An 18,084-nucleotide genomic window follows, 5' to 3' on the forward strand; every position below is an offset into this window, starting at 1 on the left:
ATGAATTAAAAACTTTCCCTTGAAGTACAATTCAATTTTATGAAATCCCATGTACCCATCACTAAGAATTTGTTCAATGGAAGGGAACTGATAGACTGAAATGAACGGAAAAAGTTAAGAGACATTAGGTCTATAGGAATTTTGCAAAGGATTCTGAAATCTTACTTTACTCTTCTTCCAAGGTCAGGAAAAAAACTTGTGTTCAGGGTCTGGAACTTATTGACTCTGTCTAAGCAGCATGTATGGTCAAGTGTTGTTATTGGGACACTGACCTTGGGTTGTTTTTCTAAGATATTGATGTGTTCTGCTTTGCTGCCTATATGCTCACATGGATGTCCTTCTTGCAATGTCAAGTGACAGCCATTAATTGTCAGAGGCTGTATAAGAGAACATCTTCCCACAACAAGAAAGTTGAATGGCTCATTCTGGACCCTCAAAAAGTTGGCTTCACTACTGCACTTTTTCCAAGTGTTGTGTTTCCCATATCATTTTTAGTCCACAAGGTACTTGAACTTTTTGTATCCACAGCAGCCTCCTTTGACCAAATCAGACATCTTGGGTAGTTGCAGAGTGCTTCAAAACTGTCAGAAAGTTTTGGGTTCACACATGATGGGCTGTACTGAGATGTGAGAGAAGGAAGTGTCAGACAGTCCTACAATGTATTGGTCAGTATTGCAGTGAGCTGACACTTCCAAAACCCCGTGGAGAAAACTAGCAGATCAGCCACACTTCCAGTCACATTGCATGTATACATACATATATACATGTAAACACAAAATCCCATTTTTGTTCTTTTCTAAAATAAGCAATAACCAATGAGAAAGCCTAGGAGAAGAACTATCCCAAGAGCATATATGTAACATAATGGTTAAGAATATGTAAAGGCCAGTGTCTGAGCTATAGTAGCTTGGTTCTCTCCTATCTGATGTCAGACATGATACTCCCATCTAGAGCCAGCTGTCTTATTACAGCAGCTGCCACACTAAGGGTGTGATGCATCTATCTTAGCATTGTGCCAAATTACATTAATCACTTCATCCCAGGTACTAGCATCATGATATATAACATCCACTTTAGTTGGGATTTTCGATCTGTCATCGAAAGAACAATCGAAAATTATTTTCTATGGGTGACAGACAGGAGAGAAATAATGTGAGAAAGGATCGCTTCATGAAATAATACTAAGGATCGCTTCATGAAATAATACTGTGCGTGTGTTCTGAAAAACACTATTAGTTTTGAGAAGTACGGGAATTTCTACAAATTAGCCACATGACTTCATGTAGTATAGGAGCTTCTCATTTAAGTCAAGCCTATGAAAACAGAACAATTGTTTCTTAAATGCTCTCTTGTTTTCAGGAGTATTTTGTATTGTGCTGCTTTAAAGATAAATGTACAATGCCATCTGGGGATATAGCTAGCAGGAAGAGTGCTTACGTAGCATGCTGAAGGCTGTAAGTTCAGCCCCCCCAGAACCACACACACACACACACACACACACATTAAAAAAGTTACCCTAAGATGGGAAAAAAAAGATGGGAAAGAAGGAGAGAAGTGAGGAAGAACAGAAAAGAGAAATTGTTTATTTCATTTTTTTCTCTCAAATGTTTCTTAAGGTCATGATTATTTTAATTAAGAAAACCTTAAAATTTGTTATGTAAACTAGGTTATCTTAAAAGTAAAGTGTGCTTAACCAAAAGGACACAGGGATAGCAAGTGTAAGTTGGGACTACACTTGGACACACTGGGTCATAAAGTTACCTACTTTTTGTATCAAAGTTAGAGGTCTTTCTTCCACTTGATCTTGTTTACAAGTGACATTGTAGCCTCCTAGTTATTCATACTGTAGCAAGAACAGTATAAGTAAAGACCTGAAGAACTCACCACACCAGTAAAGTAAAGACCAAGTGTACCTTCAGTCATGTATATCATAAACAGTGATTGTATTCCTACTGTGCTTGGAATATGAAGTGGATTGAGCAAACAAACCCAAATAAGCCAGATACTTGAGTTGTTACTCCAGTTGGTAAGGAATGGGAATCACTTCACTAAACCTCAGCTGTCCAGAACTTTCAAGGAATATTCTGAATGGTCCACTCAAATTTTGTGTGTTGCTGAACTGTGCATTATTTTAAGCAAAAGTGCATTTTAAATGAGATGAGCTCACCTTGCATAGAAATAACTCTAAAGCACTATGATGCCAAATACAACTTTTACTTAGACAATCAGGGTGATCTACACTCACAAGAATCATTGCACTGGACTAAGGCTTGTCAGTGTCCTTGGGGATTTCCAAAGTATGCTGGGCAATAACCTTTTCATGAAAAATTTGGAGAATGGTCAATTCTTTAGTTGTAGTTAAGGTTTTCCTACCCTGATACAGGTTCCAAAGGAGGGCTCTGCTTGTGGGTTTCTGCTCCAGTAAGTTCTGATTCTCTGTACCCACTTATTTGTCTTCTAGTGTGAATACTTAGTATGACTAAGCATTTGAATTTTTACATTTCTGTTTCATTATTTTTTGTCTCCTTTTTGTTGTTCCACTGTCCTTTGCGAATACTATCACTATGTCTTTTTGTGGTAAGAGCAGTTCAGTTGCTTATGCTCCCATACTTCTCTCAACACTTTTCGCGTATTTCTGCATTTACACTTTGAACTTAGCTGTGCAATAAGAGAAAATTCACTCTGAGATGGCACTCAGGGAAGACTCTAAGTCACCTAGATTTGTCAGGCTTTTATCTCTCTCTGCAATTCTCAAATACATCTGTGTGGGTGAGGTTTACTAGATAACAAAGCTTGCCAAGTTTGTAGAGCCTTGCATATAATTATAATTAAGTTATATTTAAAATGACAGCATTTTTAAAATGCAAGCTTATATATTTCAAATTATTCCTATGTTAAATATTCTCTTATCAGAAATTTACATTTTCAGAAAGAAATCAATTTTAATTTTAGTTATGAGAATTTTAAGACAATAAAGACTTATTTTGCACAGTAAGCTTATCCAAAAGATATCAAGTATCAGGTGACAGAAATTCATAAACACATGAACAAAGAATCAATTCATCCACTGGCTTATTGAAAAGCAAATAAGAATACTGAGAGGTTGCTAAGACAACTGAAATGTGCTGATTAAATGTGAGGCAATGATCAGAATCTCTGTACCTTTAGAAATCAAATTTTTGGAATAGCTACTAAACCTTCATTCTTATTATAGAAGAAAATTTCAGAGCTTTATTTGAAAAAATGCTTAAGACTCAAAACCTTCCAACAAGGACAGAGTTCTAATCTTGGAGGATGTGTAAGTGTGGCAGAGAGGTGTCTGGCTGGGGGCAACACTACCTTGTAGCACTGGATAGATGAAGTGCCTGCCAGAACTAACTATTACCAGTTGATTCATCAAGGAAAAATCATCTGCAACTCATCTATTCAATTCCAAATAAGTATTTTCAAAATATGGAAAAGACAAGAAATAGCTTTGTCTAGACTATTACTATTTCAAAATTTAAACTTTGGGCTTACTCAATTCTAGCCACACTGTCCTCCCCAGTGTTAAAACATGGCAAGCAGGATTCCCCTGAATGGCCTGCACCCTGAACCCATCTCTGAGAATGTACTTTCTCCAGTCTTTGGTTTGCTTTCCTCCCTCATTGTTTTCAAGTTTTGTTCAAATATCATCCAGTTTAGAACCACAACCTATGTCCCTCAATGTTCCCAACCATTTCTTTATTCCCTATTTATTATCTTCTAACATATTCATTGTTGTGTGCTCCCTATTTTGTTCACTTATATATCTCAAATCCTCAGACTTCCAATATAGTAACTTTAAGGGCAAGAAGTGTTCCTGTAATTGAGCTGCTAAAAGGAAATTCATCAGATTCCCTTGTTTCTTCCCACCTTAAGTTGGCCCAACATGAAGTGGGACCCCAAAATTTTCTGTGTTTCTACTTACCTTGAGTCTAGAACTTCTTTGTTAAACATGCTCCAAATTCCAAAAGACCATCAGCAAATGACCATCAGGATTTACACAGCTCAGTGTCTCCTGAGCAGACCACTAGCCAGCATGGTGTATGCTCAGAGGTGGTCACAACCCCAAGACAAGCTGAATTATCCATGAGACGCAAAGTAGAATCTTAGCTCCTTAGGTTCTCTGGATAAAAACCATTAGATAGGGGAGTGGGTGTATATATGCATGCAGCATAAAGGAAGCCCAGTTTTCAAGCCTCAGCACCAAAAAAAAAAAGAAAAAGGCACTAGATAATGTTACTTTGAATGATCCATTACTCTGAACAAATCAATTCAAAGCAACTAATAGTCTATAGAAACACTGTTTCATAAGATGTCAAAAGTGCTCAGTTTACTATAGAAAGAGGCTGATCAGGAATATAGCCATTTTGGGCAATTAATCACTAATCTGTGCAGGGAAGTCAAGCATTTTCTCATTGCTGGAAAATAATGCAAGCTGTCAGAAAGAAGTCAGAGTCCTTACCACTGCCATTATGCATGTTTCAGGCCAAATCAACTATTTCATGCTTTATATGCATGTATTTATTCTTAAGGCAAAAGAAATACTCAGTGTAGAAAATTTGGAAAATGTGTTTAAACCATGAATAGAAACAGAGTACAACTTGCAAAATGTTCCTGTGGTTCTTAAGCAAGTCTCATAGCTGGTTTCCCTGACTCCAAGCTTTTGGGCCACAGCTGATCTGTCACCACAAGTAAAATTTTAATCACGTTATTACCTGGTCCGAAACCCACTGGTGACCCTCCCGACCACCAATGCCTGTAAGAGCTGCCAAAATTTCAAATTTGGCCATTTGTATTTCTCTAAGAGCGTTTGAGAGTTAGGTGAAAAAAAAAAAAATCCAAACTTTATATACAGACAGCACTGAACTATGCTGGCCATTAAAGATCAGCTACCAGGAGCGCCAAAGGAGATATTAAAACAAAAAATATTGATTGAGCACATTTTAAAACAGTTTTGAGACTGTTATTTAAATCTTCAATTGCCTCTAGTATCAGGAATTTAAGAGCCACCTAAACTACTTCTCTGAGGAAATCAGCTCAGTGTGCTACCATGACCAAAGGGTTAAGATATGCTAGCGATTGAGGGTATGATTAGTGGCAAAACAGAACACATCATTCATCCTTGTTCACAACTCCAGCTGCACCCACACCTGTAGGAATCTGTCAACACACCCCAGAGAAGGCAAAATGGATTAGAAAACTTCCAGCAAATGCCAGCCAAAGTGATAAAGAGAATGGAGAGGAATCCACATGAGGTCAGTCTTTGAAATGAGACAAAACAGTCTCCGAATTGGAGAAAAGGATTAAGCTATAATTTAGGTTAACTAAATCATAAGAGAATTAAATGGCACTCTTAGAATTATCTACCTATCTGTATCATTTTAGAGGAATTATACCTGATAACTTGCAAGAGGGTTTAACTAACTAGGAAGTGTTAATTATTACTTTGCATTGTGATTAGTCATCTTCTGGGTTCATTAGTCAAAAACATTTGCAAAATGTAACTAAGTCCAAGAAGTTGTTACATAATTCCATGTAGCTAAACTGTGTTACTGAGAGAATCTAAGTTAACTGGAAATACATCCTCAAATTTTTGAGTTTATGGAAATGCAAACTGGCAGCAATAATTTTTGATGCATTTTGGCAACAGAACATTGGGCTACATGGACCTCTGATTTGACACAGTAAAATATTATGCATGTTTTCATGAAGGGGCCCTCAGCTTTCTCTACTGTGAAAACAATACCACATTTATTTTTAGACAGGCAATTATATGCGGATAAAATTTTCAGTCTGGAAACACTGGAAAGTTATTTTGCTAGCAAATAAGTATGAATAACTTAATGCTTCAACTATAATGTTGTTAAGTTATAAGCATTTACATACGATGAATTAACTGCACTAAGTTATTGTACCTAGACCTTGAATAGCTAAATTTTCTGAGGCTCAATTAAAAACCAGTTCTTAAACAAAAATTAATTTCAATGCTTCCTTAAAGTTGGATGATCATTTTGTCTTTCTCTTGAATTTTGTAAAGTTGGTAAAGACTAGGGCAAGAGAACACAGACCAAGCCTTTGCTGATTTCAGGCCATCATTAAGTTTTCAGCAAACTCAATTTCTTTAACTTATGAAGTGAGGAAGAGTGAACCCTTACCATTATCCACAGAATCTTTTTCTTTTTTTACTTCCCATATGGAAAAACTATCATCTTAGCTCCTACAGGCCATAAGTACTTCTATTTTAATATTCATCCTTTGATCTCATTACTGGATCCTACGGGCAGTGCTGTGGCTAGATTAAGACAAAGTTACCATAAAGAAAGAGCTGTTATATACTTTACAACCCAGCTTCATCAACATTTATATTTCCCTACACTCTGTAATTAACAGAACAAGTGTAAAATAAAATTGTCTGATTTGAATTGTATTTTCTCGCTATGCCTCTGATCTCTTCGTATTGAAAATGCTCTGCTAGTCTGAGGCCCAAAACAGAAAAGGCAAAGAGAAGCAGACAGAAGATAACAAAAGGAATCAATCAGGTATAGCATGGTCTACTTTAACATAGATACATGTTGACATTTGTAAAGAAAACAAAAATCTCTCTTCCTAAAAGAAATAGAAAGGACTCAAAGTAGAAGCGTTTTTAAAAATATGAGATTCATGGAAACAGCTGCTAAAAAACTCACTTGCCCAGGAGCTATTTTATTAAACAAGAACAATGTATTTTGAACGTGACTCAAATGAGGCACGGATTTACTCAAATGAATTCACCATGATTACAGAAAAAGAAAAGTTAAAATAGCATTTCAGTTTGTGTTTCAAGATGGTCCATCGAGTAGCAAACTTAATTTTAGGGTAAGGTAAAACATGATAACGTATATAAATTTTAGCTTGTCATGTACCTATTTTACGGTTAACATTAGTTTTAAGAACAAAGGCCAAGAATAGTATACTCTGGACATGGTTAAAAACACAGAAAACAGCAAAAAAAAAAAAAGGAAGCCATTCAAGGAATGTAAATTTTTATATGAAGCACATTATATCCCTTTCCATGACATCAAATTTAATAGTTTTAGGAAACAACAAATACTGCCCCTGATGTCTGGCTTTTAGTATACACACGTAATGTTATTTCTAAGAAGACAGTCTTGCTTGACTCATATTGCATGGGTTTGTAAATTCTCTTTTTCCCAAAATACCAGTTATATCTGCAGCCACAGTATTTGTTTCCAAAAAATTAAAGCCAAGCAAGGAAAAGAATTTGCTGATACACATATGTCACTCCACGAATTCTCCTGACAAAGTCTCCACACCCAATTTAATTATTTCCCTACTGTAGAAACACTTTCCATCTGCATTTATTGCAATCAATTCAATTCCAAAACCAGTACACTATAAAGATAGCTAAATACTTGAATGGCATTTGTTTTAGGTTCTAAGTGAGGCAGCATTTTTGTAAGGCAGTGGGTCTCCAGCTTGTATCTAATGCTCATACAGAGCTCAATTCTTCACCTAAGAGTTGTGTAGAATAGAATTACTAAGTCCAAGGCTTTTCATTTTAAATATTAAACTGAGTTTTCCTCTCTGTGTCTCTGTCTCTGTCTGTCTGTCTCTCTCTCTCTCTCTCTCTCACACACACACACACACAAGCAGGGGGTGGGGATGGAGATGACATGAATGTTTGTGTTTTTTAATGGTCAAAAGTGCATACAACCAATATACATGTACTAAACTATTGCTGCTTAGGGTTGCAAAATCAGAGCCTCCAGTGCATGCCCACAATAAATACTATTTTAAGCATTCTTTGATTGGTGAATTACCCAGTAGTCATTGTGTCCTTTTGTGCACAGTGCTCTTTAGCATACTTTTGCTCTATTCCTGGTGTTCTATCATTGCATTAACTGAGTGCCAATTTTGGTACTCCTAGACCCAATATTGGTAAATAAATGCAGGCTCCAAGAATGGCCCCATTTTTATGTTATGGTGAGTGTGGAGACTGGCCATTGCAGCAGAGGGCAGGGAAGAGACCAGCCACTAGGAAATGTCTGTGCTCCCTGAACCAGTAAGTGCCCCCAGGTTCTACATTTGTTTGTTTGTTTTTTTAATTGCACTAAGCTTTGGCATTCTTAGAAGGTGATTTGTCTAATTTTATGCACTTATATTACACATTAGGTAGCTTGAAGAAATAGCTAATTTATAGCAAACAACTGCTAATTTCCAAAAATCACAGGCAATTTTCAATTTACAGAATTATATATTATAAAATAGCAAGATACATTTTAAGCAGGCTTTTAAAAACAACCATTTATTTATCTTAATAGAAAAACTATACTTTTTTTGTGCAGTTCAGTTCAAACCCAGGGTCTCACACATGCTATATAAGCATTCTACCACCGAGCTTCACCCTCATCCCAAAATTATACTTGTAAGGCCACACAGGTTGGGATTTTCTATAAAAAAGGAATGTTCTAGTTTTTAGGCTTAAATTCACAGATCTTTGAATTCTGTTTCTTCTCTAAATCACTGATGCCAATTGTGAACAATGAACAACTTTGCAGCTTTCTTTTTGCTTAAAATTTATTTATGTATAGTATTAAATGTCAAAAATCCCAAGTGTAAAAAATTTGATATGAAATATTAATAATAAAAGTGATTAATATTGTTCTGGTTTTCCTCCTAGTCCTCAAGATATGCTGCTTACAAAACTTATGTAATTAAAAAGAGAAAGCAACCTGGAGCCAGTGGTTCACTCCTGTAATCCTAGCTACTCAGGAGGCAAAAGTAGGGAGGATTATGGTTCAAAGTCAGCCTGGGAAAAAAGTTCTCAAGACCCTATCTCAAAAGAACACATCACAAAAAAGGGCTGGGAGGTGGCTCAAGGTGTAGGCCCTGAGTTCAAACCCCAGAACTGCAAAAAAAAAGAAAGCAAAAAATCATCTAACCACTTATATAATCCTTGCAAAGTAAATCATAGGTAATTTACTCAGGTCATCAGAATGATTATGAAGGAAACTCCCATAAGAAATAGAACTCTGGCTTTCCTGTCTCTCTATACATCCAAGATTATTTTACTTTACATGAAACAATACAATGGTTTATCCATTTCCTATTGCTCAAGTAAATCAAAATTACTTAGTTCCATTTTGACAGCTCAAAATGGAACCAAGATCAAATATCAATAATTCTATGCCATATTACATACTCTTAATGATCCAAAAGGAAAAGCTAAATATAATCATTTTAATATGTTCAGGAATTAATTACTAGAATACCATGCTGCATAAAACAAAGAGTACCTGAATGGCAAATGGATGATACATAATGTATATTTGCTCTCCGAAAGAAAAACATACTACTGGCTAGTCTCATGTTACCTAGGTTTGTATTGGTTTATTTTATCATGAAAATCACTGCACCCAACATAAGCTGATACAACAGGACAAAATGCTCTACTACCCACCACATGATTAAATGCAAATTTCTAAATGAATAGGGTAAGTCATATCACTAATCTCATAAAGCCATGTTTATTATTGTTGCAGTACTTATACTACTTTTACTTATCCATTTAAAATTGAAGCCTGAATTTTGAAATGATACAATGAAAATGCATAGGTCTGAAAGAACTCTTTGGACATTTGGTCCAAGCACAAACAACTACGTATATAAAATTCCTGTATGAAATGGCCCAATTACTTCAATTCATCATTTCTATCAGCTCTCAATAACGAAAAATAGAATGTCAGGTTAATGGTGAGTTTCCTAATTTGATAGCATTCTTAAAACTTAATAATGTTTCATTAGAAAGAAAAAAATGTTATAGATTTCTTTTGTAAACAGAAATTTGACAGTTATTCAGTACTTGGCACAATTCCAGATATAAACACATTACAAGAAGAGATTAGACATGAAAAATTAAGGTTAACAAAATATTGTCTAAGGGGATATTTTTCAAGCATGGATATTTCTATTATTATTCTTTAAAACTGTCTTTTTCCTTAATGTCACAATCTTTTTATTAATGTTAGGATTAATGATGTTCTAGTCAACATAATAATACATGGTTTCCACACACATAAGTTCTTTCAAATCTCAGTTAATGAAATATCTTATTAGTTCTTCAAAACAACAATTTTTCTTAGTGGAGTCTTGATCTTTATTTTACTATACCTGGAATTCTGAGGTTCTGAAACATCGGACTCTGGGCACGTTTTCTTTACCTGTAAGAAAAGAGTACTAGTTATTCTCATCAGAAAATGCATCTTCTTCACTCAGGTTCACACACTTTGTAAAACTTCAAGTGGATACATCTCTGTTCACCAAGGTCTCTATAAAATACTCCCCACACTTTATAGCAATAGCATGAGGTACTAAATTGTGTATTGCATTATTATCCTATGAATAGCTGCCAAACGCACTTCCCATTAGTATGTAAAGTGTTCAGCTAAAGTAGCTGGGGACTAGCCGAACTAGGAACAAAGAAACCAAAGAACCAAGTCTCCCACTTGGAACTAGAAAGCCATACTGTTCTCAATCCACTAAGAGTGTTTTTCCAATGGATACTTCTTATGTCCCTTACTAAAACACACAATTATAAACACCAGATTCTGGGGCAAAGCACAGTGTTAGCTAAAATGTTCATATATTAGTTTTCTCAATCCAGAGACTGTTTTATATATGTCAATGAAGTTTGGGCATTGCTTATAGACTTCTCACCTATTGCAGTATAGTTTCAGTATGGTTCACAGACTATATTTCAACCTTGAGGTTTTTAACCCACAGAAAGTAAAGAATAACTTTTGCTTCTAGGGCACGTTATCCATTTCTGGATAGAGGTATGTAGTCATCTTCCAGAATGAGGTAAAACACAAATCCATTGTCTTCCACAGTCTAACCATAAGCATAGATACTTATGTCTCACTATTATGGTCTTAAAGGTGCATTAAATGTGTAGTTGACTCAGTTAAGACGGGAAATGTACAAGTTCACTGCCACATATTCTGAAAGTCCATACTGCAATGACCTACCTATGCAACCTACAGAAATCAAAAAGTTTTATCGTATAATATCTGCCTTGGTATGTATTCAGTATATACCATGGCCCACACGTGTCCTGTGGATTGCAGACTGAATGGTACCACTTGAAAAGTTTTGAACTTTCAAGGTACAGTATCGAATTTCCAATTCATGAAGTAATTCTTTCCTCCTCTGACTAAAGAATGCTTTAAAGAAAACACACGAAACTCCTATACTTTCAAAAAGCCTTTTGCTTTCATTCCCAAACTGAGACAGTTTTGTAATCTGTGAAATCAGTTATTTGCTTTATTAACTCTGTACTCTATTTTGCTTCCTGTGTATACATTTACACAACATGAAAACACAAGGGACTAGCAAGGTGATTACCTTGTTATCAAGTAACTTCTTCAATGCCCTTAATATGAAACTCAGTGCTGTAAGATGGAGGAATGAAGTGTTTTCAAGAAGAAGAAGAAAAAAGAAGGGAGAGAAGGGAAAATGGGGGGAAAGGAATACTTAAAAAAAAAATGTCAACAACACAAAAGTCATTACAGAACCCACTAAAGTCTTCTTGTTCAAGAAAAATAAGAAGTAAATGGGAAAGACATGAGGAAACAGATTTTCCTTCTCACTGGTTCGTTTCCATGATTTATCACCAGACACTATAAAACTGCTGAGTGCACACAGCTTAAGGTGAGTGCCACTTTTCTCAAGACCAGGGCATCTTAGCTTTGGCACTGACTGAAGAAGCTTCAGAATACCATAAAGAAAGGAGCCACACACTCTCAACCAAGAAAGGCTTCCTGAAACTTAAACGCAATATTTTTTCTTTAACATCTACAGCTTTTCTACATGTCAGCCTTCCAATAACTTAGCAGAAAATTCCAATTATTTTAATTTGCTCTCAAAGCAATAACTGTGCCACAGAGAACACATCTATTGCCTTTTTTTCTTATAATCTGTTACCCACAGAAAAATTAGATATTCTTTTAGATACTGTTAGAACTGTTTGCAATCATCCAAATGACTATTATTAAAGATTTCATTCACTTTGTTCAAGGTCAAATGAGGGAAGGATAGTAATTTAGAATAGTATGACCAATATAAGGGAGGTCTAGCAAAAGTATTGTGGATGTTCAGAAAACAGACTAATCCAGCCAAGGGAACATGGGAAAAGCAACAAATGAACCGGCTTCTGAACTGAGTCTTAAGGGATGTAGGCCTTCAAGATTCCATCTGACAAAAATAGGTATTTCACTGTCATGAGGTTTGCCAGACGAATGACATTATAAAGCCCTTAAACTCAGTAAAGAATTTGGAAATTAACCTTTGGACTATGCAAATTGGTGAACGATTTTAAGAGACATTTGAGTAGAGATGGCCTAGAAGATAGCTGGAAATGGGACAAAGTGAGAACTGAAAGGCACGGAAGAGCCTTGTGTTCAGAGGGTACAAATTCCATGAACACAGAGATGGTATTGACCTTATATAAACAGTACTACATCCCCAGTCTTGGGTGAATGTTCCCACATTACTAACATACTAAGTAAATCACTCAATCCATCAGTGAGAAATTGTGAAGATCTGAATTAACACAGGAACTACAGGGAGAAATAAAACAATTTTTTTTTCACAAACACTTTTGAGACAGAAATGACACAATATTGTAATTGATTAAAGTATTAAGTGGAATATGATCTGATCTTTTATTTCATCCTTGAAATTTTAGACATACCGAAGACCAAAAATACATGAAAAACAAAACAACAAAAACGCATTATTTCATGACAGCTTCAAATTACTTCGACATCCTTTTTTTTTTTTTTAACCACCAAGGCTGGGGATAGAATCCAGGAACTGAAGCATTCTAGGCAAGTGCTCTACCACCAAGTGAATCCACCAGCCCAAAACCTTATCTTATTTCTGAATTAATGGAGATGTTAAATGAATCATTAAGAAATTTATAAATGTATGGCAGCTTGATCATGGAATTAGAAGTCAAGTGTACAGTTTAACCTAATTTGAATATACTCTCTCTTTAGAAAGAGCACCCACTAAATGTGAGTTGCTGAGCCATATGGAAGAAAGATTATTTCTACAAAATATATTCACCCTCTGTTTCCATGAAATCCTTATTTACTTTTGAATTTGTTTTGAATAAAGTGAAAACAAGCAGGCCAAAGAAATGTTGCAGGATTTCATGTCCAAAATTTAAATCCAAATCCTACTTTTCTTAAGACACACAAGGAAGTGGGCAATGTGTGTGTGTGTGTGCGTGTGTATGTGTGTGCATGTGTCAAAAGGAACAAGACAAATGCAAATTTCTAGACAATCATATGCGAAACTCTCCATAAATAAAGAAAATGATACAGAAATTACTGTCAACACAATTTGGACTTGTCAATTTTGTATTTCAAATGTGACTACTCTATATGTGATATATGATATTTATGAAAATATTGTAATGAAACAATATGTTGCATAAATGTTCACTTTACAAAATGTGTTTTAAGACTGGGTTAAATAAAATTATTGAATAATTGCTTGATAAAGCAGAAGAGTACCTAACTTTAGCTTCCTTTAGCTTCTAATTTAGTGAAAATAAGACTTCTTGAAATATCAATGATTATGTGACATTTTTCAAATTGTCTAATATTTTCAAAGTTGGTCATAGTGAATTGTAAGTTAAAGAATGGAATTTGAGAGTATTTTTTTAGTATTATTTCAGCTTTATTCTGGAGATTTACAGTATGCTGTCATTTAACACATTTCAGTTGAATTATGCTTGTATTACATTGATTTTCTTTAAAAAGTTGATAACCAGCTCATACAGTCTAGTGGACCTTCTAGATCATTGTGATCTCCAGTTAGCAGCATAAGTAAATATGGGTTAATAGAAGTCCTTTCCTACACTACTTCAGAATGCATGTATAAGAAAGCTTAAAAGTAGGAATAAAAATTAATTTAAAAATTGAGTAGAAGTAATAATATTTGAAATATGTAATAAAATATGTAATTTTACAATATAGAATTTTGTCAAAAATTATTTCAGTATTTAGTCACTTCCAGCAATGAAAGAAAATCCATTTCTAAATATAATATTTATAAGTTAATACTAACTTAGAATTCAATATAAGATGACTGGATGAAACTAAAATATTTCAGCATTTCTTGACAAGATATATTTGGTGTTTTTTAATAAATGTTATATCTCATTTCTTTGCTGTTTAAAAATTCAAAGCAAAAAGAAATTTAATATATAAAAGTCATCACCAAGAGTTAACAAAAACAATGCTTTAAAATAGAGGCTTTTTAAGGAAAACAAAATGCTATTTTGCCAAATAGTAGTCAAAAGAATTTTTGAAACAGACTTTGTAAAAATCTAATGATTGAATAATACAAAACTGTTCTTATACAGTATCTGATTCCTTAGAAAAAAATCTTACAGCTTTAATATGCACACATCCTTTTCTGGAAGTTAAGAAAATCTCTTTCCTCCCTTTTCTTGAACCTCTTTATCATTCCTTGCCCAAGTTTCTTCCTGATACCACTAAGTGTGGGCTCCCAAGGCACCATTTATTTATTATGAAAGTGAAAGATCTCTGGACATAACCAGAGGTCTGTATCTATTCCACTCAGAGGAAAACTGACATGATGCTTCTTTAACTGCTATAAGCCAAAATACAACCAAATACTCTATTTTTAATTGTAACAGTAGACAAAAGAAACACAAAGATTAAGAACAGTAGAATTAGAAGGATAATAAATAAAAACCCACCTCCAATAACCTAGAGTAAAAATTATTTTACCCCCGCAGTGTTGTGCTATCATGAGCAAGATCTTACTTGAGTTCTGGCCCTCACTGCAGGGTCCTTCAAGGATCCTGGCTTGGGGGAGGGAGGTTAAACAAAATCACACACTGGGGAGAAATTATGTTTTAAGTGGAAAAAATCCTATGGCCTATAACTCTTCATCAACTACAACTGTCACAAAAGCTTTCAAATTATTTGAGAGTTCATAGCAAGGTTCAACATATTTAAAAACAACTCAGTAACAACAACACAGGAAAACAAAGCATAATTATTTATGTACAGTACACATGCATAAAACCAAATGTCAAACCACTTTAACCTTTAAAATTCTAAAACATATTTTTTCTCCTTAGCTATGTCATAGTACTTTGTCACCTGCCATAAATACCACATACATTGTATGAATTATTGAGGAATATTTCAAACTCCTTCTAATGGTATGTTTTTTCATTATCACCCCACAAGGCCAAAGGTAACTCAGTACTTAAAATGCCACAAATGGAACCATAAGATGCTTTACTATATCATATTACAGCTCATGAAATCTCTGCTCGCTACATTTGGAAATGAAACTAGATTGTCCAGTCTTAATAATATGCATAAATAATACAGATAAGTGCTTTCAGAGGCTTTTTCTCATAAATAAACACCCCATGTGTTTTTCTTTATACTTTTATTTGCATACTTTTTTCTTTTTATTTTTCACAGTCCCATGTATGTCACAAGTAGCTTAATTTTTTACAATATATTACAACAATGAAAGATCAAAGTGGCATATTCTATTCTAAATGGAGAACTATTACTTAATGAGCATAATGTTAATTTGATTGAATCCTCTGCAATTAAATTAAATTGCTACTCTCCAGTTCATCTTTACACTGACCTGGGAAAGAGTACTTCTACCAGCTTTACATATCAAAATCCTTAGCTGTAGATTTTTTTCTGTGTAACTTAAAATTTACAAATTCTGAGGAATAAGGCCCTTAAAATAATCTTAAGGCTTTATTCTAATTCCGTAAATAGAGAAAACTTGCTAATGTTTTTGGCAATGTCTTCTATTCTCCCACCCCTTTTTAAAGATACTGGAATGTTATGGCCACAAGGTTAAGAAAAACTCCCCCGTTTATCATGACCTGCCAAGCACGACAGGACCCCAGACAACCCAGCCTCTGCTGCTTAACAAACTCAGCTCATCTTAGTCATGAAACATCAAAAGAACTTGGCCACAGGCACAGATTAGGTATCACATGTTTGAAAGTGTAAGTATCAATCATTGTGTAAAGATACTTTAGTGTACTAACATCATTTGCCTATTAGATATGACCAATAACTAACCTTTTCAATTTGAACAGCTGATTGTAGACATGATCTGATTTATCAGTTTCAAATTGTGGAATTTATATGCCAATGTTTCTGTGTTAAAGTCTCTCTTGGGTTTCTGTGTATGAGAGTGCACAAACTTTAAGAGGACTTTTTTTTAAAGAATAAATAACAGTTTTCGTAATGTGTCCAACAGAATCATCAGAACTCTTAAGGAAACTAATAAATTCTTCAAAAATAAGTTGATGCAATAAAAGCAGAATTTTAAAAGGAATTTTAAATTTGAACAGGACATATTTGTAAGTGAATATAAAATGCAAGCATTTCTAGCCCGCATACTGATAAAAATCACATAACTATATAAAATCTATGTAAAGCTATAGTTAAAATTGTATACATTTTAAATAGCAATTTTTAAAAAGATAATTTTGAGATGTTGGCATTGAGTTCTTTATTTTTAAAATTAAAATATACAATAAGAAAAAATACATTCATGGCATGCTGCACTTTAATTTATCTTCTATAACATTGTAGCAGTACTTTTAAATTTTAGAATCTATAGTAGTTTTACATTAACTCTATTTTGGATAGCCATTGTTGTAAAACACCTATAAATCACCTTTCCTACTTAAATCTTAATCCTAAAATGAAATTCTTCATTGGCAGAGTAAATAAGACACAGAATGTAATGTAATTTACACACTAAACCCCACAAATTATGTGTTTTCTCTTTGAATAGATTTTTCTTTGGAATTAATGTGAATTACCTGCAAGGTAAAACTCTAAGAGAAAACAGTTCTGTGTGACACATATTTCAAATATACAACACGCGGCCAGAAGAAACAGCTCCATTAACTGTGTAACTGCAACTAAAAACTAAGCTGTTTATTACAAGAATTTGTAAATGGAGAAGTTGATTGCTTACATGGAAGTGATATTTAGTCAGTTAACTTCACTCTGGCCTTAACTATTTGTTGATCCTAAGAAATTAAGTGTACTTTGCATTCTAGATGTAAAATGGATCCACACTTCAGGAAACCTCAAGGGTTAAAGTGTAAAGGAATTATGGATTAGTTCTATCTGCAGCAAAGGTCTCATTCTAGGTAAACCTAATAAATAATTAAGATAGACTTACGATATTTTCCTCTTTGACCTCAATTAAAATAGCTTTCTGGGAGCTGGGTCTAAGCACAATTTATCCTGGTTTCCTCCATGCACACTTATGGAGTCATCTGGCTTTTGTATTTCTTCAACAGCTGCATTACCTTTAAAATTGGCTTGCACCATTTCCCTAAAGTAAACTGTGTGGCTGCCCTTGGACACACAACCACCTTCTTTTCTGCAGGGTAGCTCTGAGCTTAAAAAGTCAAATCATACAACTTTGAAAATTCTAACGATAGTCATTTCTAAAGAACTTAAAGGAGGAAACAGAAAAATCAAAGTAGAAATAAAAGACTGGTCTCTTTCTATCTGTCCACCAGAGAAATTACAATGCAATGCAGTATATGTTATTGGTATTTTTAGTCACTTTGATAAGCAATATTTTAGCAGTTTAGTAAATTTTGGATTAAAAGAGAAACAAAAAGCTAAATCATTATACACTTGCACAGTATTTTAGAAAATAGTAATTGCAACTAAGAAAAGAAGCAGGAAACTGGATAGCACTGACTGATGCTCAGTAGACTCTGCAAACCAAATGGGAAAACTTATTGGCTGAGATAATTTATTCTCCTTTTCTTCGTCATGTTCCCTAAACACTCTAACTCTGGCATGAATCAGTTTTTACAGACACTTGGAATTAGGAGATATTTTCTCCTCCTGAAGTATTTTTTTTCTCAGAAGAATAAAACAATATCAATCCAGCAAACCTCATTGTCATGAATGAAACAAATCTTTGAACTCGTTACTGTGA

At 34.4% G+C, this 18,084-nt stretch overlaps 1 protein-coding gene across 15 annotated transcripts in view; it reads right to left on the reverse strand.

The window, feature by feature from the left end:
• The window catches only part of Eya4 (EYA transcriptional coactivator and phosphatase 4), a 289,205-nt gene that overhangs the window by 124,800 nt on the left and 146,321 nt on the right, over window positions 1-18,084 (reverse strand). For all 15 annotated transcript variants that reach the window (XM_074074293.1, XM_074074278.1, XM_074074266.1 and 12 more), the window contains one exon: window positions 10,195-10,244. In XM_074074293.1, the coding sequence (XP_073930394.1) occupies window positions 10,195-10,244 (50 nt within the window). The remainder of the gene's footprint in view (window positions 1-10,194; window positions 10,245-18,084) is intronic.

This window comes from Castor canadensis, chromosome 1 (genome assembly GCF_047511655.1).
Source record: "Castor canadensis chromosome 1, mCasCan1.hap1v2, whole genome shotgun sequence".
In the NCBI taxonomy this organism is placed as follows: domain Eukaryota; kingdom Metazoa; phylum Chordata; class Mammalia; order Rodentia; family Castoridae; genus Castor; species Castor canadensis.